We start from the raw sequence: 23059 nt of genomic DNA, 5'->3' as shown, positions 1-23059 counted from the left end.
TCCTCATAGAAGATTCTAAACTGGCAGCCCACAGGGCAAATCTAGTGGCCAAGTGTGTTTCATTTGGTCTACATGGCATTTTAAAAACTTTTTGATGCTATCAACATTTTTTAAAGTGGCAAATTTCACCTAAACATCTGGATTTTTGGCATGTTTTGAAAAGTTGGAAGACCTGGGAATGGTAGGCCCATGTTCCTGCAGAGGAGTGCTCGTCTTCCAATGGGGCGCACAAGCTCCAGCGTCCTGCGCTCATTTCTGTACCTAATTGGCCTGGCTGAGGATCTGCTCCTCGAAAGCTGGTTGGTCGCCTGCAGCCATCTTTGACTTAGCGATTATTTACTGTCCGCTTACTCATAGTGGCGCAGAGAAGTGGTTTCTCTGAGCTAGAAGCTTCTAAGAAAAGTCCATCCTCAAAGCTGTTTGTGGGATAGAGCTGACTCCTCCATTGTAATATTCCTGATTTCAAACACTACTGGAAAGAGCTCTGGACTGGCAGTCAGTAGGCCTGGGCTCCCATCCCAGCTCTCCTCCTAATGAGCGAAGCCATTTCGAGGTAGTTGAACTTGGCCTCTGATCCTTAACTTTCCCAATCTGTAAAATGAAGGCGACTAGATGGGTGCGGACTAGATCCGTGTTGAGCCTTCTGGCCCACGCAGAATCAACCTTACCAGCCGGAGCACCTCAAGGGTACACCGCTCGCACTAGGGGGCGCCAGGGCCGCTACAGAGCCAGAGCCAGAGCCTGGGGGCGGGGCCTGAGAGCGGCGGGGCGGGGCGTCGGCGGGCAGTCCCCTGTGCCAGGTGTGGTTTGGTCCTCCTGGGGCGCCGTAGGCAGTGCATCCCGTTCGCGCCTGGGGCTGTGGTCCTCCCGCGCCTGAGGCGGCGGCGGCAGGAGCAGAAGGGAGCTGTAGAGAGCTGAGGGGAGTTGCTGTGTCCCCCGCCTTCTCCTCCCCATTTCCGCGCTCCCGGGACCATGTCCGCGGTGGCGGGTAAGGAAGGGCTGCTCCGCCCTGTCCCTCTGTTATCTCCGAAGCCCAGGTCCATGGCGCCTGAGGGAAACTGGCGGTCTCTCGGGTGTTTCGGGCTGGTTGGATCCTCGTGGGTTCCAGCTCCTCAGAAGAGCTGGGAGGCGGGGTGGGCACAGCGCTCCCCAGGCATTTGGAGGGTGGGACTCTGGGAATGGGGAGGCAGGGCGTCCTGGAGACAGAGGGCTCGGAGGGGCAGACGGGTTGGGCGGCTTCCCGCGAGTTGAAGTCCCCGGGAGGAAGAGATTCTGGCTCTGCCAGGAATCCAGCTTTTTGGAGGAACCTGGCGGCCGCAGACTCCCAAATTAAACCCTTTTTAAGGAAGTTGAAAAGCATGGGGTTCACTTAGAGTGGAAGCTCTGTGGAATTTGAGGAGTACAGGATTCTCTAGGGTTCAGGACAATTAGGAGAGTTACCCGGGGTTCTGGGTTTTCTGAGGGAAATGAAGGAGGGATGTGACTTCCCTGCCAGGACCCAAGGCTTCTCGCGGGCATCTTGGTGCCTGGGATTTCCCCGGGGCTGGGAGCTCTTTGCAGAATATAGGGGAGTATGGAGCCCCATGAGGTTTAGGATAGGACTAAGGGTAAGGAGAGATCAGACCATTCTTTTTGGGGCTCAAAGATCTCTGCTACAGGTGAGGAAAGTAGACCGCCTGGGGTTCTGAGTCCTCCCGCGGAAGCTCCCTTGGCCTCTCTAGACTAAAGACTAGAGGGATGCGGCCAAACACCTCCTGGAAGGAAGAGTTGTCTTAAAGGTGAAGGGTAACTTCAGAGTTGGGTTAGCTGCGCCTGCTGTCTCCTCCCCGTCACCTCACACACCACCCTGCAGCTTCCTGCCTTTCCCATCTGTTCCCCCAGCAGCAGGAACCTTCTGTCTCCTATGTTTCCCAGCCACCTGTGTGGGTGGCCCAGCCTCTGGGTCCACCAGGGTCAGCGTCCAGAAGCTTTGGAGAGGCGGCAAGAGGCTATTGAGGTGGAGGGGGGCTGGCTATCTGCCCCCTGCTTCCTGGCTTTCCGTCTGTGGACAGTCACTTCCTTCATCCTGAATACAAGGACTGGGCTACCAGTGGGTCACTTCCTCACCAAGGGAGCATGGGATTTTCTCCTCATTGGTGATAATAGACTTCTGGAGAGGGCTGGGGGTGGAAATGCCTTAAAAAATTTTCCTGTAATCCCAGCACTTTGGGAGGGCAGGGCAGGAGGATCGCTTGAGTCCAGGAGTTCGAGACCGGCTTGGGCAATATAGCGAGACCTCATCTTTTAAAAACAAAGCCTTGTCTCTTAAAAAAGATTTTTTTTTAAGCTTACAAAATTCCTCAACTCAAATGATCTCCAGTAACTTTTTTTTTTTTTTTTTTTGAGTCGAAGTCTTGCTCTGTCGCCCAGGCTGGGGTGCAGTGGCACAATCTCGGCTCACTGCAACCTCTGCCTTCCGGGTTCAAGCGATTCTCCTACCTCAGCCTCCCGAGTAGCTGGGACAACAGGGGCCTGCCACCACGCCCGGCTAATTGTTTTCGTATTTTTAGTAGAGATGGGGTTTCACCATATTGACCAGGCCGGTCTTGAACTCCTGATGACCTTGTGATCTGCCCACTTCCGCCTCCCAAAGTGCTGGGATTACAGGTGTGAGCCACCGTGCCCGGCCGATTTCCAGTAACTTTTTCTAACAGCTGTGTAATATAGGTTGTCTGTCTTGAACCCTGTTTCTTAGAAATTTGTGAAAGGTTTCACAGTACAGTAGTCTAGAGGCATAAAGCCTCTAGATGCACTAATTTATGCATTCTTTCATTCAAAGAATATTTGTTGGATTCTTCTTAGCTAAATGCTGAAGAGTACAATGGTGACATAGTTCTTGGCTTTGTGGTGCTTATAATCCTAAAAATGGACAATAAATAATTATAACAATTGCAATAAATGTTAACAATTGCAATAAATAATAGTTGAGGTAAACAACTGAGATAAGTGCTGTAAGAGTGCACCAGGGGTGAGGGGTATTCTCTATTTTTCTGTTTTGGTAGAGACAGGGTCTCACTATGTTGCCCATAGTGGTCTTGAATTCCTAGTTTCAAGCCATCCTCCTGTCTCAGCCTCCCAAAGTGCTGGGATTACAGGCATAAACCACCATGCCCATCTTCTACTTTTTTTTTTTTTTGAAGGGAATACTTTTCTTAAAACTGCAAGTTTATGCTGACCCCTGGAGATAAGTAAAAGTTAGTCTGGCAAAAAAAGCTCACAGAACATTCCAGGCAGAGGAAACAGCATAAAAAGGCCCTAGGGTAGGAAGGCATGTAGTGCCTTTGAGCCTTCGAGCTGGGAGGTCAATATGGTTTTTTGCTTTTTTTGTGGGGGGTGGGGAGGCAGAGTCTCACTCTGTTGCCCATGCTGGAGTACAGTGGCGCGATCCAGACTCACTGTACCCTCCACCTCCCGGCTTTAAGTGATTCTTCTGCCTCAGCCTCCTGAGTATCTGGGACTACAGGGAAGCGCTACCTCGCCCAGCTAATTTTTTGTATTTTTAGTAGAGACTGGTTCTCACCATGTTGCCCAGGCTGGTCTCAAACTCCTGAGCTCAGGCAGTCCACCCACCTTGGCCTCCCAAAGTGCTAGGATTACCGGCGTGAGCCACTGCGCCCAGCCAAGTATGGCTTTTTATTTATTTATTTATTTATTTATTTTTGAGATGGAGTCTTGCTCTGTCACCCAGGCTGGAGTGCAGTAGTGCGATCTCGGCTCACTGCAAGCTCCACCTCCCGGGTTCATGCCATTCTCCTGCCTCAGCCTCCCAAGTAGCTGGGACTACAGGCGCCCGCTACCGCGCCCGGCTAGTTTTTTGTATTTTTAGTAGAGACGGGGTTTCACCGTGTTAGCCAGGATGGTCTCGATCTCCTGACCTTGTGATCCGCCCCTCTCGGCCTCTCAAAGTGCTAGGATTACAGGTGTTAGCCACCGCACCCAGCCAAGTGTGGCTTTTTTATAGATGAGACTAAGGCCCAGAAATGGCAAGGTTCCATAGCTAAATAAGTGGTGGTAGTCAGAGTTCATATTTTCCAACTTCAAGTTTAGTGCTTCCTCCTCTCTGTAGCACAAATAGCAGAATGAAATTGACTACGGAGTCTGAGAAGGAAGTGGGACTTAAACTTTCACTTGTTACTCCATCCAAACCATGTTCTGAGACACCTCAGATTCCTTGTGTAACCAGAGAATCAACAACAAAGAAATCAAATATTTACTGAGTGCCTGTGATGTCTGTGGCACTGGGCAGGACCAAGTTTTACCTCTTATAAATTTTTACAGGTGTTAGAGCCAGGAGAGGTTTTGAGATAATGTAGTCTCCTTGTTTTACATATGAAGAAACTGAGGCTCAGGGAAGAAAATGGAGTTGTCCAGGGTCACTCAACTAGTGGTAGAGCCAGAACCAAGGTAGGAGTTCTTCAGTGTTCTTTCCAATTTTTCCAGGCTGCTTAAGACATATGGGGTCTGGCACATGGTAAAACCTTAATAAGTATTTGTGGAAATGAGTTATATATAGTTTGTGCCTTTGAGAAACTTACTGTCTGGTTAAGGTAATTAAGGCAAAAAACAAAAGTGCCATGCTGATCAGTAGTGGGATTGCACCTGTGAAAAGCTACCACACTCCAGCCTGGGCTACATAGCAAGGTCTCGTCTCTTAAAAAAAAAGAAAAAAATTGATAAGACAAGCTGTTATAAGGCCCGCATATGATAACATCATAGAATTTCAAAGGTGAGGGAGAATTCTCTTCATATATTTATTCCACAACTGAGTTCTTGCTATGTGCCAAACACTTTTGGCCCCTAGGGATACAGCAAGGAACAAGATAGACCAAATCCCTTCCATCATGTAGTGTATGTTCTGGTGGGAAGAGATAGACAGCAAGTAAATATATGAACATCATATTCAGGGATAAATCCATTGAAGATAAGTGAAGTAGGATAAGGGGATAGGAGAAGTGAGTTATCAGGGAATGCATTTGGCATGTTTAAAGAATAGCAGGGCATCCAGGGTGGCCATCAGTTTTGGTTAGGGAATACTTCTTGAAGTGGTTTAAGATTTTAGAAATCTTAAATAGACTTAAAGAAGGTGGGGAAGATGATATCTTAGTAGGGAAGAAACTTTGGGAGTAGGAGACAAAAGAAGGCAAGTTTCAGGTCTTCATAAAGGGTGGCAAATACATGTGGTAGAGGCAAGGATTGGGAGGTGGAAGATTCATAGGAAATGGAAGGTACAGCTGAGAAGGTGGGTGCAACCAGACTAGAGGGTTTAGTGCCAGGTTGAGGATTTTGGAAGTTTCTAGTCTACAGTAGACACCATAGGTTTAGAGAAAGGAACAGTCATGATGTGGGCACAGGGCCACCAATCTGGAGGTGGGTACAGTGGGCCCTGAGACGAGGTCTTAGGGCAGGAATGAAGAAGGCACCAACCAATAAAAGATGCCTCCTGACATAGGCAGGCCAGGGTGACTTAGATGGGCCTGGATATGTGATAGACCAGGATAGGGTCCAAAATGACTACAAGATTTCAAAACTAAATAAAAATCTATCATGATCAAGGGGCTGTATTAGGTTTTCCACATTCATGGTGGATTTTCTGCATCTTCTGGAGGCTGAGCTGATTCCCAGCACAGGGCTGGCTTCTTGTTACTGTAACCTTGAGTGGGGCTAATAGGGCCCACCGTCACACATCTTATTTCAGTGAGAGGACCTAAAACTGTAGCAGTCTCTTACAAGTCTACCTTCTTTCTCGTCCTTGATCTATCTTTATGTAGTAGAAAGAATTAGACTATTTTACCTATTAGTTTACATTGAATATTAACTAGAACATGAAACCAATGCCTGGTTTCATTAAAGTGTTCATTGAACATTCACCCTGGAATTCTTTTTTATCATGTCTTTCTGCCTGTAATTTGTTTTGTCCAGGAAAGAAAGTCTAAAATGTAGTTAAAGACAGGCTTTGATCCGGATATAGTGGCTCATGCCTGTAATCCCAACACTTTGGGAGGCTGAGGCGGATGGATCACGAGGTCAGGAGTTCAAGAGCAGTCTGGCCAAGATGGTGAAACCCAGTATCTACTAAAAATACAAAAATCAGCCAGGCATGGTGGCAGGTACCTGTAATCCCAGCTACTTGGGAGGCTGAGGCAGAGAATTGCTTGAACCCGGGAGGTGGAGGTTGCAGTGAGCACCACTGCACTCCAGCCTGAGTGACAGCGAGACTCCGTTTCAAAAAAAATGACGGGCTTTGGAGACTAGACCTATGGTCTAATCCCAGCTCAAACACTTACTAGCTGAGTATTTCCTCTTCCGTAAAATGAGAACAGTAATAGTTCTTCAAGACTAGTCCTGGTCTCATGGGATCTTTGTATTCAGTTAGTTCATACTTGCAAAGTGCTTAGGACATTGCCTGGCACAGAGTATTTTTTTTCCCCTATCATTGACAACTGGGAGAGAACTGCTATATGAGAATATATCAATTGGTTAACCAGTTCTCTGATAAAGATTTTTTTATAGGCCCTCCGTAGATAAGAAAATGCCTACTCATTCACAGTTAAGTGAACTTCTGGTTGGAAGTTACAGCCTGGGTGGCCTGAAAGCCATAAGAACCATCTGTTTCATTTGTCACTCTGCAGTGTATTCTATTACTGTACTGAGCTTGCCTTGCCTGTAGCACCTGGTTTGTCCCTCTCTGACATGTTATTTCTGTATATATCCATGTCCTTCACACCCCATGAGTACTCACCAAGGGCCCCAGTAATTCCTGTCCTAGTCTGTGCCTTGCACATGGGCACATAGAAAAAAATTTGCTGAGTTTGTTTTGAAAACCTTCCCTTCAGATTTTAGAAGTTTCTATATTCAGCTTAACCTTTTCACCCGCCAACTTCCTAGATACACATGCAGGAAGGAAGAGAAGTTACTCACAAATCGGTCCAACTAAGTGCCTGGCACCATGGGAGATATTTTCACATCTATTACATTATTTCTATTAATCCACTTAGTAATCCTGTAAAGTAGGTGGTATTATCCTCTTTTTAAAGATTAGGAGACAAGCTCAGAGAGGTCAAATAATTTGCCCAAGGACACCGAGGCAAACAGTGACAGATCCAGGTTTCAAACACACATATATTACCCCTCACAAATTTTTCCAAATAAACTAAAGAAGGGAAGAAGAGAACAACAGCAAGAAGGAAACTTTCTGAGATACCTGTGTCTGTGCCTTAACCTGAAAAAGGAGAGGCCCTTGGTTTGGTGTCAGTCTCTCAGAGCTGGAAGAAATCACTTTATCCCTCCTTTTGTAAAAGAACAATAAGGTTTAGAGAAGCTCACAAGCTCTTTTAAAAATCATCTAATCTTTTTTTTTTTCCTGAGACACTCCTTTTGGTAAAATTTGGTAAGCTCGTGAGGAAGAAAACCCTTTGGGTTACAGGGAGAGTATCTAGAGGAATGTTAATCATTACTGTTAGTCCTTTTGATAGTCACTGCATTAAAATGTGATCTTTTTCTCTTGGCTATTCCCCAGCAGCTGCTGCCCTGCCCTTCTGCTTTCTGCTTTGTCCCAGAACAAGTGGGATTTATACACCTGACCCGCCAGTTCCCAAGGGGCCCAGTGGTTACCATACTTGTTTTATGCTGCACTGAACTGGCTGAGTTTTGTTCCTGGTTCTCATTGTCTGGTGGAACATGAGAAGCTTCAAAGATTTTTTAAATGAAAGGATAGGATGTTGATTTAAGCTAGGCATCAGAGTCTCATGAGCTCTCAGTACTTGAGGATTTCTCACCATTTTAAAGCCTAAAAAGGACTCATTTGCAGAAACCAAGCTTTTAGACCAAGTTTAAGGTGAACATTGTGGGGACTGCATTGGCTCTGTGCGGGGATACCAGGCCAAGCCCTTCCACTGAATAGCTGTGTGTTCTTGAGCAAGTTTCGACTTGTCTGAGGCTGCATAGGGTATTAAAGATATGACTGGCGTGGTAGTCTCTGAGCATGGGTTTGAGTCCCTGCTGGGCCATCTTTCAATAGCTTTGTGATGGTTAGGCAACTCTATTTTTCTTCTTTTTTTTTCGTGCCTGCCCCAGTGGATTCACAGATTGTTTGAGGGCCACATTGCTAATTAAGTTGAGAGAGAGAAGCATACATAAAGTGAATGTAAAGTGAATGTATTTTATACCAAGACTGAAAAGGTCTTAAAGGTGAGAACCTCTATAATGAGCCATTTGTTGCAATGCTCACCTTATGTTGCACAGTTACACTTACTAAAAGCAACAAATTCCAGTAATAACTGAAAACAGTTTTCTGTTTATTAAGCACCTAATAAGGTCCTTTATTGTTTGAGGGTGCTGTGAACATTTACTTAATCAAACTCCTTTTCTGGACTCTTAACAATCAGTAGCCACTGTTGATAAGTCTGCAAATATGAGAGGTAAACACTAGAGGGAGAGAATGAACAGCCTGGTACAATGAGATATTTTCCTAAGGAAGAACTTCCCAAGCTGACTGGACTTTGGATTGGTCCTCCACTAGGCTTCACAGAAATCCCTAAGACTTTGCACTGCAGTATTACATTTCTTTTACATTTCCTAGAATAAAGGTGGTAAGATAATTAGATCAATGAATTTTAAGACTGTAAGAGAGCTAAAGAGTCCAAAAGTGTTCTCTTAAAGAGGGTCTGGGCTTAGGAGGCTGTGTGCTTTGGGTGAATATCTTTGCTCAGGTACTTTCTAACAGAAAAGCAGTGTGAATGCATAATAGGCAAACTGAGGCCAGGTTTATCCACATGAGACTACTCATAGGTAATCTGGGAGCCAGGACAGTTATTCCAGTAGAATCATCTGTGCTGACCTTTGGAGCTTATCTTTGGAAATTGCTTTTATAGCTGGCAGTTGAATCCAAATTTTCAGTTGGGTTCACCACACAAAGGAATGTCTGTTTTGTACCAGGCCCAAGGTTAGGCCCTGGAGATGAGAACATAATAAAGATACAATTCCTGCACCTTAGTTCTCTGAATGGGGTATGGGGGAGGAGAGTGGAGATAGAGGGACTGAAGGAGACAGAAACATATGCAATGAACTGTAATTAAATAACAAATTATGTAAAATAGGTAAAGACAAAATGAAACAAACATGCCTGATTTTAGGGAACTTTAAAGAAAGGATAGAAATTTGATTCAGGGACCGGGAGCGGTGGCTCATGCCTATAATCCCAGCACTTTGGGAGGCCGAGGCAGGCAGACCACCTGAGGTTGAGAGTTTGAGACCAGCCTGACCAACATGGAGAAACTCCATCTCTACTAAAAATACAAAATTAGCTGGGTGTGGTGGTGCATGCCTGTAATCCCAGCTATACTCAGGAGGCTGAGGCAGGAGAACCCGGGACGCGGAGGTTGTGATGAGCTGAGATCGCACCATGGCACTCCAGCCTGGGCAACAAAAGCAAAACTCCATCTCAAAAAAAAAAAAGAAATTTGATTATGGGAAAAGATAGAGAAGCTGTCTTATACATAAAGAATAACTTGAGGTGTGAATGTCAGGATGCAAGTACATGAATAAAGGTGGCAGGAATAGAAAATAGGTCAACATGTAACTAGAGCCTTCTTTTGTGAGGAATGGTGAGAGAGAAGGGTCCTTTGGGACCACATTGTAAGGACCATTTGCTCTTTCAGTAATTGTTTATTTAAGGATTGTAGCAGACCAGGGGCCAGACATGGTTTGCTAGTCTTTTGGAGGTAGCAATAGCCAACTTTAATGATGTGTGAGAAGTTTTTGTTCCTGCTCCAGGGCATTCACACATGTCCCCCATCTCCAGTGTTATCAACTTCCTTCCCCCTTTTTTGTCTAGTTAATTTGCATTTATCCTTTAGAGCTCAGCTTGGAAATTACTTCCTCAAGGAATACTTTGCCTGCCCTTGTTTTCCTAGTTATGAACTTGATATCTTTGTACCACTTGCCCCAATTATAAATAAATAATAATTATTATTATTAATTTTTTTTGAGACAGCATCTTGCTCTGTCGCCCAGGCTGGAGTGCAGTGGCATGATCTTGGCTCACTGCAACCTCTGCCTCCCGGGTTCAAGCAATTATCTTGCCTCAGCCTTCCGAGTAGCTGGGACTACAGGCGGCCACCACCATGCCTGGCTAATTTTTGTATTTGTAGTAGAGACAGGCTTTCACCATATTGGCCAGGCTGGTCTCGAACTCCTGACCTTGTGATCCACCTGCCTCGGCCTCCCAAAGTGCTAGGATTACAGGCATGAGCTACTGTGCCCGGCCCTCAATAAATAATTATATTATTGTTTAATATTTGCTTTGTGTTAAATCTCCCTCTTGTTTGCTCCTCTTTCCCCAAAACAGTGTCAGATGCATAGTTGGCATGCAATAAATATTTGCTGAAAGAATGACTGAAGCGGGTCCATTGAATTTAGCAATAAGCAGTTACTGTTGCTGTTGACCTCGGTGTGACAGTTTCAGAGAAATGGTGGGGGTGGAAACCAGATTGCAGTGCATTATGCAGAAAGTGGGAAGTGAGGAAATGAGGGCAGTGATGTGTAGACAACTTTTTTCTTTTTTTTTTTTTTTTTTTTGAGTCGGAGTTTTGCTCTTATTGCCCAGGCTGGAGTGCAATAGCGAGATCTCAGCTCACTGCAACCTCTGCCTCCCAGGTTCAAGCCATTCTCCTGCCTCAGCCTCCCCAGTAGCCGGGATTACAGGCATGCACCACTATGCCTGGCTAATTTTGTATTTTTAGTAGAGATGGGGTTTCTCCATGTTGGTCATGGCTGGTCTCAAACTCCCGACCTCAGGTGATCTGCCCACCTTGGCCCCCCAAAGTACTGGGATTACAGGTGTGAGCCACCACACCCGGCCTCTTTTATTTATTTATTTATTTTTGAGACAGAGTCTTGCTCTGTCGCCCAGGCTGGAGTGCAGTGGCGAGATTACTGCAACCTCCACCTCCTGGGTTCAAGTGATTCTTTCTGCAATCTCAGCTTCCTGAGTAGCTGGGACTACAGGCGCGCACCACCTTACCTGGCTAATTTTTGTAGTTTTAGTAGAGGTGGGGTTTTACCATGTTGGCCAGGCTGGTCTCAAACTCCTGACCTCAAATGATCCACCCACCTCGGCCTCCCAAGACAACTTTTTCATACGTGTGGCTGTGAAGGGGAGAAACAAGTGTGGTAGCTAGAGGAGAAAATGGGATCCAGAGGTTTGGTTTTTTTAAAATTAGATTTAACATGTAGAACACTTCAGGAGTTTGCATGTCATCCTTGCGCAGGGGCCATGCTAACCTTCCCTGTCTCAGTCCAATTTTAATGTATGTGCTGCTGAAGCAAGAGTACCAGAGGTTTTTTTGATGGCAGTGACTTGAACTTACTTAAATGATAATGAGGAACCAGTGAGGGAGAGGGGTGCTGTAAAGATAACTAAAAGTGCACTTCTTCTAAGAAGTAAGATGGAATGGGATCCAGAACAGGCGTGTCATACTGAGTAGCCCAGCCTGTGTTCAGTGGACACTGGGGAGTCTAACCTAGAGCTGAGATAGCTTGCAGTGTGGATGAGCCAGCTACGAGTACAGTAGATAGGGAAAAGAAGCCAAAGATCTGAAGTAGGACTGGGGTGAAGGACAGGGAAGGACTAGAGAGACATTTGGAAAGTGAAACCAGGTGGATATGAGAGGAGTAGAGGGTCTTGATTTTTGGGTCTTTCATGCTTAACCCAGAGCAGGTACTAAAGTAAGTGTTAACTGAATGTCTTTGAGTTTCCCAAGACTGGAGAAAGCAGGGCAAGCTCTGGAGGGTGTGGCAATAACAAGTTATCTTGAATATCCTCATAGTGGAAAGTCCTGATCCTGTTTGAATTTTGGAAATAGAAGTCATTCAGAGCCAAGAGATTGAATTGTTGAGTAAGTGGGTGGTCAGGTTAGAGACTATTGCTTTTGGGTTAAAAAGTAAAAACAAGAAACAAGGTGCGGCTCTAAAATAATGGGATTTGCTGGAGGTGGGGCATGCAGCTCATAAACTGACCCTGAAAGCTCTTACATGTAAGAGTTCCAAAAATATTTCCAAAATTTGGAAGATTCGTTTGGATGTTTGTGTTCATTAAAATCTCTCACTAATTCATTTCTTGCCTGCTGTCTGTAACCCAACCTGGGATTGGTTTGAATGAGTCTCTCAGACTTTCTACCTTGGAGTTTGTGAGAGTGATGGCATACTTTCTGACCACTGCCACCCAAAAACCAAAAAGGCCCCTCTTGACAAGGAGTCTGAGGATTTTAGACCCAGGAAGAATGAGTGATGGGCATATATTTATCCCATTACTGAGGCATGAGAAGAGAGGAATGGGTAGGTTGAGGTGGTATTTTAAGGCCTCTTGCCAGCTTGTTTAACTCTTCTCTGGGGAACAAGGAGGACAACTGTATACATTGGCCGCTCCAGAATGATGTTGAGCAGTCTTGAAGTGCCGGGAGCTGTGCTTTGTCTATTCATGGCCCCTGTGCCTGTGAAACAGGGTTTGGTGACTGTCACTGTGCCTGTGGCAGTCTGGAGTTACCCAGAGAGAACAAAGCTGCATACACAGAGCACACAAGGGAGTCTTGTAACAACCTTGTCCTGCTTTCTAGGGCTGAGTCAGGTACCACAGCTTGATCTCAGCTGTCCTCTTTATTTCAAGAAGTTGTCATCTGAGCCATACCAGGAGTATTGTATTTTGTTTGGGGCCTCTCTTTTTTGAAGGTACATGGACCGACTGTGCTTTTGTCTATGCTGGTCTCTCAACTCGCACAACCCTTCACCCTCCTTTCTCAGCCAGTGGTAGGTAAGTCTTCCCTAGCTTGCAAGGCTCAGCTCAAGTGTCAGCTTCCTCTACAAAGACTTTCCTGGTTCCCCTCATTGGAGTGAACAAGAGTTGACACGGTAGAATGGAAAGAACAGAAGCTTTAGAATGAGCCAGACCTGAGTTTGAATGCTAGATCTACCACTTAGCCAGTCAACCCTGCCCCCCGCCCCAAGTTTTAATTTTCATATCCATTAAGTGAATATAATAGTATCTGTCTCACAGGATTATTTTGAGAATTAAATGAGGTTAGGTCTATGAAAGCACCTAGCAGAGTTCTTGACATATATGAGGCATTCATTAAATGTTCTTTCCCTTTTATACCCATTACTTTTCTTTTTCTGAACTAAAATAGTATTTTGATTCTATCTCTGAAATAACATCCAAGTGAAAAATGAACAGTATGAAAGAGCAGTTCTTTTCCAGTGGATTTCCTTCTTAAGGAGCAGAGATTATGTAATCTAACAGCCTCCAACGTACAAAGAGCTTTGTATCTAAGAGAACAGGGGTCTCCAGCCCCTGGACCGCCAACTGGTACGGGTTTGTGGCCTGTTGGGAACCAGGCTGCACAGCAGGAGGTGAGCGGCAGGCCAGTGAGCATTGCTGCCTGAGCTCCGCCTCCTGTCAGATCAGTGGTGGCATTAGATTCTCAGGAGTGTGAACCCTATTGTGAACTGAACATGCAAGGGATCTGGGTTGCATGCTCTGTATGAGAATCTCACTAATGGCTGATGATCTGAGTTGGAATAATTTGATACCAAAATCATCTCCCGTATCCCCCAGCCCCCAGCCTCGGGTCCGTGAAAATATTGTCTTCCATGAGACTGGCGCCTGGTGCCAAAAAGGTTGGGGACTGCTGATCTAGAGGACCAATGATGTTGGTTGAATAAATGAGCCCTTGGACTAGGTGATGGAAAAATCTGAAAAAACAGGGCTTTTGAGGTATAGGAAAAGGCAGTAACGTGTTTAACCCAGAGAGGAGAAGTTTCTGGCTGTTGGCTGGGAATAGTCATAGGAAGGGCTGACACTGAAAAGGAGATTGTGTTTGTTTCTTCTCAGAGCTATAAGCAAAGGCTGAAAGTTCTAGAAAAAGGCAAGTTTTGTTTCCGTAGAAAAAAGGATAATCAGAACCATTTTTAGAAAATGGAATGAGACTACTTTTGAGGTCATGAGTTCCTTGTCCCTGGAGAGATGAGCAGAGGTTGGACAAGTACTTACCAGAGATCTTGTGGAGGCAGAAACTGTGCATCTAGCAGAGCATTGGCCTAACCCTTTCAAATTAGATGCTATTAATTCAAATGAGATGCTCTTATTCTACATGGTAGGAACCCTGTCCCTTTGCCTCCTGCTGCTTTGGGCCTCTCAACCTCTTGGTTTTGTGTGCAGGTGAAGATGTCTGGAGGTGTCCAGGCTGTGGGGACCGCATTGCTCCAAGCCAGATATGGTACAGGACTGTCAACGAAACCTGGCACGGCTCTTGCTTCCGGTAGGTGGGCGTATCTTCCTGTCTTTACCAGTGTACTATGGGCCAAGCACTATTTCGTGTTCTGGTGGAAAACAGAGAAACAAGCTTCTGAGTTGAGAATCTCAATCTTAGGGTGGAGAAAGGAATGTACCAAGGAAGAGCTCGTGACCAAACCTCAAGTGTGGCCCCCCTGAACCCAGGTTAAATTGGAAGAGCCACAAATGGGCCAGCTGGAGGCAGGGTGGGGGGATGAGAGCAGCCCTTTCCAGGGTTGTCCCATATCCTTCACTTTATGGGTGAGGAAACTGAGGCCCAGGAAGAGTGACTTTCCTGTGGCTGCACTACAGATTATGCAGGTACTTCAAGAGTTGTTTTTATTCTTATTTTATTTTATTTCATTTTATTTTATTAGAGGGAGTCTCACTGTTGCCCAGGCTGGAGTGCAGTGGTGCGATCTTGGCTCACTGCAGCCTCCACCTCCTGGGTTCAAGTGATTCTTCTGCCTCAGCTTCCCAAGTAGCTGAGATTACAGGCGCCTGCCACCATGCCCAGCTAATTTTTGTATTTTAGTAGAGATGAGGTTTCAACATGTTGGTCAGCCTGGTCTTGAACTCCTGACCTCAAAATGGTCCACCCACCTCGGCCTCCCAAAGTGCTGGAATTACAGGCGTGAACCACTGCGCCCAGCCAAGAGTTGTTTTTAATGTGGTTGGCCGAGCCAGCTCTTCCTCACCACAGAATGCCTCCCTAGGTTCCTACTTTTTGTTACTAGCTTTATTATAGCTACATTATTGTTATTATTATTATTATTGAGACAGAATCTCGCTCTGTCGCCCAGACTGGAGTGCAGTGGTGCGATCTCGGCTCATTGCAACCTCTGCCTCCTGAGTTCAAGCAATTCTCCTGCCTCAGCCCCCTGTGTGGGTGAGACTACAGGCACCTGCCACCACGCCCAGCAAAGTTTTGTATTTTTAGTAGAGACAGGGTTTCACCTTGTTGACCAGGCTGGTCTTGAACTCCTGGCCTCAGGTGAACCACCTGCCTCGGCCTCCCAAAGTGCTGGGATTACAGGCATGAGCCACCGTGCCCTGCCTATAGCTACATTATTTTTGTAGGCAGCTCAGTTTCTTTAAAATTATACAGACTTCAAATCAGATTTGTTCCTGCTGTCTGAGGCTCAGTTTCCTCATCTGGAAAATGAATGGTAATAATCTTGTTGAGATTGAATGAAATAATACATGCAGTGTACCCAGTACATGGTAGATACCCAGTGAATGGTTATTCTTTCCTCCCATCAAATTGGAATCCTCAAGGGTGGGAACTTGTCTTTGTATTATTCACAACATAAAATAGTTGCAATTTGTTGGTGGAAAGAAGAGCGGTCCACTCCAGAGGCTGAATGGGCATGCCTGGCCCCCAAGGTCTGAAGTGGTGGGGCTGTGCTTATATCACATGAGCACAGATATAAGATAGACTTATATCTGAGATATAAGAGCACAGAATGAGATAGACTAGACAGGCACCTTGTGTTGTAGGTTCCAACTCCCGCACATAGCTCTTGTTGTAAAGCATCCCTGTGCTTATACCAAGTAATTGAGTTGACCTTTCAACACTTGCCTTTTCCCTGGGAACCATGTACGGGATTGGCCTGGAGACATCTGGCCTCTGGAAGAGTTGGAGAGGAACCAGCATTATTATCCTTTCCTTTCAGCTATGACTCAGAGCTCTCAAGTCTTTTCTGTGGATCGTATTGCCTTGGTTCTTGCCCCTTTTACTCCCAGGGAAGTTGGTTCTGTCTTTTCTGTTCCATTTAGTATGATAGGAGCAGAGAGTGTCAGAGCTGTAAGGGACCTTATAGTTAAAGCCTTTGACTGGCCCTTTCATTTTATAGCTGAGACTAATAAGTAACATCAAAGCCCAATGAATTCACAGATTGGGTCTTGCCTTGGCGTGTAACCCATATGTTCATATATGTTTTTGCTGTTTTCCTATGTATATGAATATTTTCTGTCCAAAATAAGTAGGACAGGGTAGAGCAAGTTAATCTTTGGAATTTCTGGATTCTTCTAGAGCTAAAAAACTTCAGAACTAGAAGAAACCACCTACTATATGGTATAACCCATTTATATCATAGACGACAGGCCTGAAACCAAAAAGACTTGCTCAGGGTTGCCTAGGCCATGGATGACAAGAGCTGGTCTTAGAACTGAAGTCTTGGGTTATTTGTAGGTCTAGTCAGATGCTAGCTTGTTAGCTCTGTGCATGCGTGTGTGTGTGTGTGTGTGTGTGTGTGTGTGTGTGTGTGTGAGAGAGAGAGAGAGAGAGACAGAAAGAAAGATAAACATGTACACAGACACATAAAGAGGAAGTAAGATATGTTAGCATGGTAAATAAGAGTACAGGCAGGCCAGGCGTGGTGGCTCATGCCTGTAATCCCAGCACTTTGGGAGGCCAAGGCGGGTGGAGCACCTGAGGTCAGGAGTTCGAGACCAGCCTGACCAACATGTGAAACCCCATCTCTACTAAATACAGAAAAAATCAGCTTGGCATGGTGGTAATCCCAGCTACTTGGGAAGCTGAGGCAGGAGAATCGCTTGAATTCAGGAAGCGGAGGTTGCGGTGAGCCGAGATTGTGCCATTACACTCTAGCCTGGGCAACAAGAGGGAAACTCCGTCTCAAAAAAAAAAAAAAAAAAGCAACCAAGAGTACAGGCTATGGAATGAGACTATGGTTTTAAATCTTGACTTTGCAATTTATTAACTAGCCTTAAGTGACTTCCCTGAGCTTCAGGCACCAATCTGTAAAATGAGGATAAGAATATTACTCATGCCACGTGGTTGTTAGTGAGGATTAAATGTGATAACCTATACAAAGTGACTAGCATAGTATCTGACATATAGAAAACCCTTAATAGGGCCAGACATGGTGGCTTATGCCTGTAATCCTAACACTTTGGGAGGCCAAGGCAGAAGGATCGCTTAAGCCCAGGAGTTTGAGACCAGCCTGGCCAACATGGCAAAACTCCACCTCTACAAAAAACACAAAAATATTAGCCAGGCGTGATGGCACGTACCTTTAGTCCCAGCTACTTGGGAGGCTGAGGAGGGATGATTACCTGAGCCTAGGATATCAAGGCTGTAATGAGCCGTGATCATGCCACTGTACTCCAGCCTGGGGGACAAAGTGAGACCCCCGTCTCAAAACAAATGGAAAAAAAAAAAAAAACCCTTAATAATCATTAACTGTCGCTTTATATTATGCTGTGAGTATGTGTCTATATACACCTACATGTATCCATTTCTCTTATTACACGTTCATTGGTTATCTGATGTGGAGCCCCAGGGATTAAGGGCAACTTTGAACTGCCCTGACACAATCAAGCCAAATATCATTCCCGTGGAGGAAACAGAGTATCTAGGTTCTGTCTCCTAGTTGCAGGTTTACCTTGAGGACAGAGACGCTAATCTAGCTGTACTGAAGGAGCACATCTCCTGACTTCTGAGCTTTCCCCTGGTAAATTCACACTGGATGGCATGGCACCCTCAGATAGAGCCTGGTAATTTGCCCTGAGAAGAGTGACTGTCTTTTGGATCTAATTTGACTTTTGCCCCACTTGGAGGAAAATCTTCAGGGCTAGGAAGGATTGTATTTGTCTGACCCCAGAGATAACCTGGGTTTTGAGGAACAAGGGGCATCAACCTGAATGGTCTTGTAAGATCTCTTCCACACCAGCTTACCAGTGTTTCTCTGATGAATTTAGAGTACCTGAGTAGTGCAGGCCTGCTGGGAGCAGGACTCTCCCTCTGTGCTACTCAGAGAAATTCATTCTTCATGGCCCCCTTCCAGCCTTGCTCTTACCCAGCTGGGCTACAGTTACAATAAAGGAAGTGACTTTTCTTCTCCCCTTCCCCCAATACCTTTGTTTTCCTTGTCACGGGGTGGGGCTGGATATTGAATGGAGAAATTGCTGGGGTCCACCCTAAACTCCTCCCTTCATCTCCCCCTTACATTATCCCATTCTCCTGTCTGCAGCCACATCCGTAATCCTACCTCTGTTAACCTTCTGACAGACCCTCAGGTGCCCAGGACAACAGGAAGCTGCTTAAAGCTGGAACCTGGGATTGTGCAATGGAGGCCAGTGACAAAACTGAAAGTAGCTCTGTCAGTAATTGTGCTGGTGTGATTAGGTGGCTGGCCAGGATCTGTGGATCTCCTGGACGCATGGCTGACCAGTCCTCCCAAGCCTTCCCAACAGGCCTCTTTATTTTTTTCCTTTTTTTCTTTTGTTTCTTTTTTTTTTTTTTAGGCTAGTGAAGTGAAATTGTGGGAGTGGAAGAGGAACAAAGAAATATGTAACTGGTAGTAATCAATTACTTGTAAACACCATTGTACTCAGACCAACCCAACAGGCCTTTTTTAAAACTCTGAGTACCTCTCTTTCCTTTCCTTGAGCAGTGCCATTAATGCTATATGTGGGGCAATCCTTTCTGACGTTCTCTGGACCTGGTCTCTCTCCTTAGGGGAGGCCAGGAGAGTAGCCAGAGAGCATGTCATTTGTAGCTGAGGTTAAAGTGTGGAGCTGTGAATGGTGACCTAGCCTCTTGGCATGTTAGCAAACCAAAGGACCTTGACAACTTTTCTGATGATTGTCCCTTCACCCTGATCAAAGGTGTTTGGCTTAGGAGGAGGGAAGAAAAGCTACCCCTATTAGTCTTGATGGTCCCAGCCTCGGTCTGTATTGCTTGACCTGGTTCCTAACAGCATTATCAGAAGGAAAATCCACCGCTCTTAAGGCTCCTGGGAACTTTCAGGACCTCCTTTCTCAGGATCGCAAACACAAGACTATTTGAGCTTTCACTTTTGAGAAGTGTTTACTAATACCTGTACCCTGGAAAAGGGCTAATGCAGATAGAAGACTGTGGTCACTGCATCAGGCAACAGACTGTTTCCGCTAAATTTAATGACTCCAGGAAGGCCAGTGAAGAAATAACATACGTAGCAACCAGAGACTGTGTTGTAATGTGCTGGCTGACAGCAGGGTACTTTCTGTGATGCTGAAAGCCACATTCATTTACTCTCCCTCATCCCCATCTAAGCAAGCCTGGTAGAGTCATAATTACAGTAATACGTACCATTTATTGAGTACTCTGTGCCAGACAAGCAAGCCTGGTAGAGTCATAATTACAGTAATAGGTACCATTTATTGAGTACTCTGTGCCAGACACCCTCCTAAGCATATGACATGCATAGCACATTTAATCCTTACAATGACTCAATAAAATGTACTAGTCTTACCTACTTCAAGAATAGGGAAATGGAGGTTACTTGCTTAAAGTCACAGAGCTAACAGGTAGCATAGCTGGGATCTGAACTCAGGCATTCTTACTCCTTGCCTACAAGAGTCTCTTGGCATTCTTGAATACAAGCATATTTCTTAACCTCACTGAAGCTCAGTTACCTCTTCTATAATATGGGGTAAAAAGCCCTCACCCTGCCTGCCACACACTGGTAGTGTCAGATAACACTGAAGGGTATTAGTTCAAAGGCTTCATAGACTCTAAAATGTCAACAAAAGTGCTATTAACTTTCTTCTGGGTCTCAGGCTCCTGATGTAGAGTCAGTGGAGCAACCCTGCCATCTGCTGTTGTGCTGTTGATGTTGCTGCCACACTTACTAGCCTAAACCTTTGATTCTGGCTGTGGCCTTCTCCGGAAGGTGTTTACTCATTTGTCCAGTTTATGTTTTAGGAAATAGGCAGCCAGTAGATCATTAAGGCTGGCTATTGGACAGGGGGCTGGGGCCTGCCTGACAGAGGAAGGAAGGGCAGACATCTGGGTCTTCCTCTGCCCCCACAAGAGACTCCAGCCTGACCACAGAGTGGTACTCCTAGGATGTAGCAGCAGCATATGACCTTGAATGTGCCTTAATCCTGCTCTTTACTTTGGGAAGAGAGAACTAAGGACTCATAGACACTTCAAGCTGCAATAGAAGGCAGGGGTAGAAAAATGGAGAGAGGTGAGGCCAGAGATAGATAACTGATATTAATTAAACGTTGTATTAAGAACCACACTTAGATTATCTGATTCAGTCCTCACAATAACCCTGCAGCCCCCACCTTTTTTTGAGATAGGGTCTTGCTCTGTTGTCTAGGCTACAGTGCACTGGTATAATCATAGTTCACTGCAGCCTCAACCTCCTGAGCTCAAGCAATCCTCCCACCTCAGCCTTGCAAGCAGCTCGGACTACAGGCGTGCTACCACACCTTGCCAATTTTTTTTATTTTAAGTAGAGACAAGGTCTTATTAACACTATGTTGCCTAGGCTGATCTTGAACTCCTGAGCTCAAGTGATCCTCCTGCCTCAGCCTCCCAAAGTGCTGGGATTATGGGAGTAAGCCACTGTGCCTGGCCACTGCAACCCCCATTTTATACTAAAACAGGAAGACCCAGAAAGGTGGATTAACTTGTCCAGGGTCACACAGCTGATACTTGAACTCAGGTCTCCCTGGCTCCCAAGAGAGTCCGCTTTCCACTAGGACTCCCAGGAAAAAAAAAAACAGTAGACTTGGAGACAGAAAATCTGATTTGAGTCTTAGTTGAGCTAGGCTAACTGTGTAACTGTGGGCAAGTTCCTTAGCCCCCGTGAGCCTCAGTTTCTTTTCTGTAAAATGTCATAAAAGTAATCCATCTCATGGAGTAGTTGTGATGATCAAGGACTCTGAAAACATTAGAATGGTTTAACGTGAAGGATTAGCAGCAGCATATAGCAGCATTGTGCATCTTATATTAACTATCCAAATATATCAAGTGTCATTTGCTATATATAAAAGCCATCAAATAAGGCACTGTGGGGGATGTGGTTGGCATACTAGCCTGGCCTCTTAATTAATTCATTAATTAGCTTATTTATTTATTTATTTATTTTTTGAGACAGAGTCTTGCTCTGTCCCCAGGCTGGAGTGCAGTGGCATGATCTCAGCTCACTGCAAGCTCCGCCTCCCAGGTTCACACCATTTTCCTGCCTCAGCCTCCCAAGTAGCTGGGACTACAGGTGTCCGCCACCACGCTCAGCTAATTTTTTGTATTTTTAGTAGAGACGGGGTTTCACCGTGTTAGCCAGAATGGTCTCAATCTCCTGACCTCGTGATCCACCTGCCTCAGCCTCCCAAAGTGCTGGGATTACAGGCATGAGCCACTGCACCCGGCCTAATTAGCTTATTTATTTTTAAGACAGATCTTGCTCTATTGCCCAGGCTGGAATGCAGTGGCGTGATGATAGCTTACTACAGCCTCAATCTCCCAGGCTTAAACAATCCTCTTGAGTAGCAGACTACAGGTACACACTACCATGCCCAGCTAATTTTTTTTTTTTTTTTTTTTTTTTGTTTGTTTGTAGAGACAGGGTCTTGCTCTGTTGCCCAGGCTGGTCTCAAACTCCAAAGTGTTGGGATTATAGGTATGAGCCACGGCGCCTGGCCTGGTCTCTTAACTGGTTCCCTAAGACAGCTGGAAATAGAGAATGTCATGGAGCATTCCTAACCATGGGCTCCAGCCTGGCTTCCATTCTGTTTCTGCCCTGAAACAACATTCCTTTAGTAATGTTCCAAATAACAGCCTCATCAGCCTGTCCACTGACCACTCTTCAGGCTTCATCTTATATGACCTCCCAAACTGCACTAAGGGTTGTATTAGAGAAAAGTGGATCGAGTTTGGAGTCAGGCTGCTTGGGCTTAAATGCCAGCTTCACTTACCAGCCACCTGACCATGAGTCAGCTGCTTAAACCACTCTTTGCCAGAGTTTCCTTGTCTGTGAAAAGGGAAATGGCTCTCACCTCAAAAAGTTGTTAAGCACATTAAATTCAATCATGTATTCAAAGTCCTGAGCATAATGCCTGGCCATGACTGGGACTTAACAGATGTTAGCATTTATTATTAGTATCTGTCAATCTTGAAATGTTCTCTTCCCTTGGCTTTCGTGACATTCCGTACTGTCCTGGTTTTCTCTTACCTCTCTGGTAGTACCTGTTTGCTTATCCTTCTTTGTCCAGCTCTGAGATGATACCATTCCTTCAGGCGTGCTGTTTTCTCCCTAGGCAGTCTTACACACACTCATGGCTTCCATTGTCCTCCACACACTGATGACCCTAAAATCAGTGTCTCCAGCCTAAACCTTTCCACTGAGCTCTAGACCCATATATTGTACTATCAACCTGGCTTGTCCATTTGAATGTCTTCCAGGCACTTCAGACTCTCTTCTCTAGACTTTGCTGGACTTTCACTCTCTCCCCCCTGAAACTGGCTCCTCTTCTATTGAAACATGTGTGTCATTGAGAGGCACCACCATCCACCCAGTGCCTAAGCCAGAAACCTAGGAGTCCTTGATACCTCTTCTCTCTCATCCTGCATATCCAAGCCTATCAGTTTTATCTCTGAATTATGTTTTGGTAGGTTTACTTCTTTCCATTTCTCCCACCTCCACCCTGTTCCAAGCTACCATCATCTCACCTGGATGTCTGTAATAGCCTCATCTCCCACAGTCACTCTGCACCCCCCAATCTATTATCTGTAGAACAGTTGGAAGGAGTGATTTTTTTGTTTGTTTTGTTTTAGATAGAGTCTTACTCTGTTCCCCAGGTTGGAGTGCAATGGCACAATTTCGGCTCACTGCAACTTCTGCCTCCCAGGTTCAAGCAATTCTCCTGCCTCAGCCTCCCAAGTAGCTGGGATTACAG

At 45.5% G+C, this 23059-nt stretch overlaps 1 protein-coding gene and 1 non-coding gene across 2 annotated transcripts in view; one reads left to right on the top strand and one right to left on the bottom strand.

Annotated features, from left to right (window-relative positions):
* The first annotated feature begins 756 nt into the window (after positions 1–756).
* The window catches only part of LIMK2 (LIM domain kinase 2), a 67729-nt gene continuing 45426 nt past the window's right edge, over positions 757–23059 (top strand). The window contains exons 1-2 of the mRNA XM_025399250.1: positions 757–988; positions 14249–14348. Coding sequence (XP_025255035.1) covers positions 973–988; positions 14249–14348 — 116 coding nt within the window. The 5' untranslated portion in view covers positions 757–972. The remainder of the gene's footprint in view (positions 989–14248; positions 14349–23059) is intronic.
* LOC112633828 lies at positions 11262–11370 on the bottom strand. Its single transcript, XR_003121598.1, has one exon. It is a non-coding gene; the product is annotated as a U6 spliceosomal RNA (small nuclear RNA).

Source organism: Theropithecus gelada, chromosome 10 (genome assembly GCF_003255815.1).
Source record: "Theropithecus gelada isolate Dixy chromosome 10, Tgel_1.0, whole genome shotgun sequence".
Lineage (NCBI taxonomy): Eukaryota > Metazoa > Chordata > Mammalia > Primates > Cercopithecidae > Theropithecus > Theropithecus gelada.
Note: the sequence above shows the minus strand (reverse complement) of the source record. Positions and strands in the feature narration are given on the sequence as shown.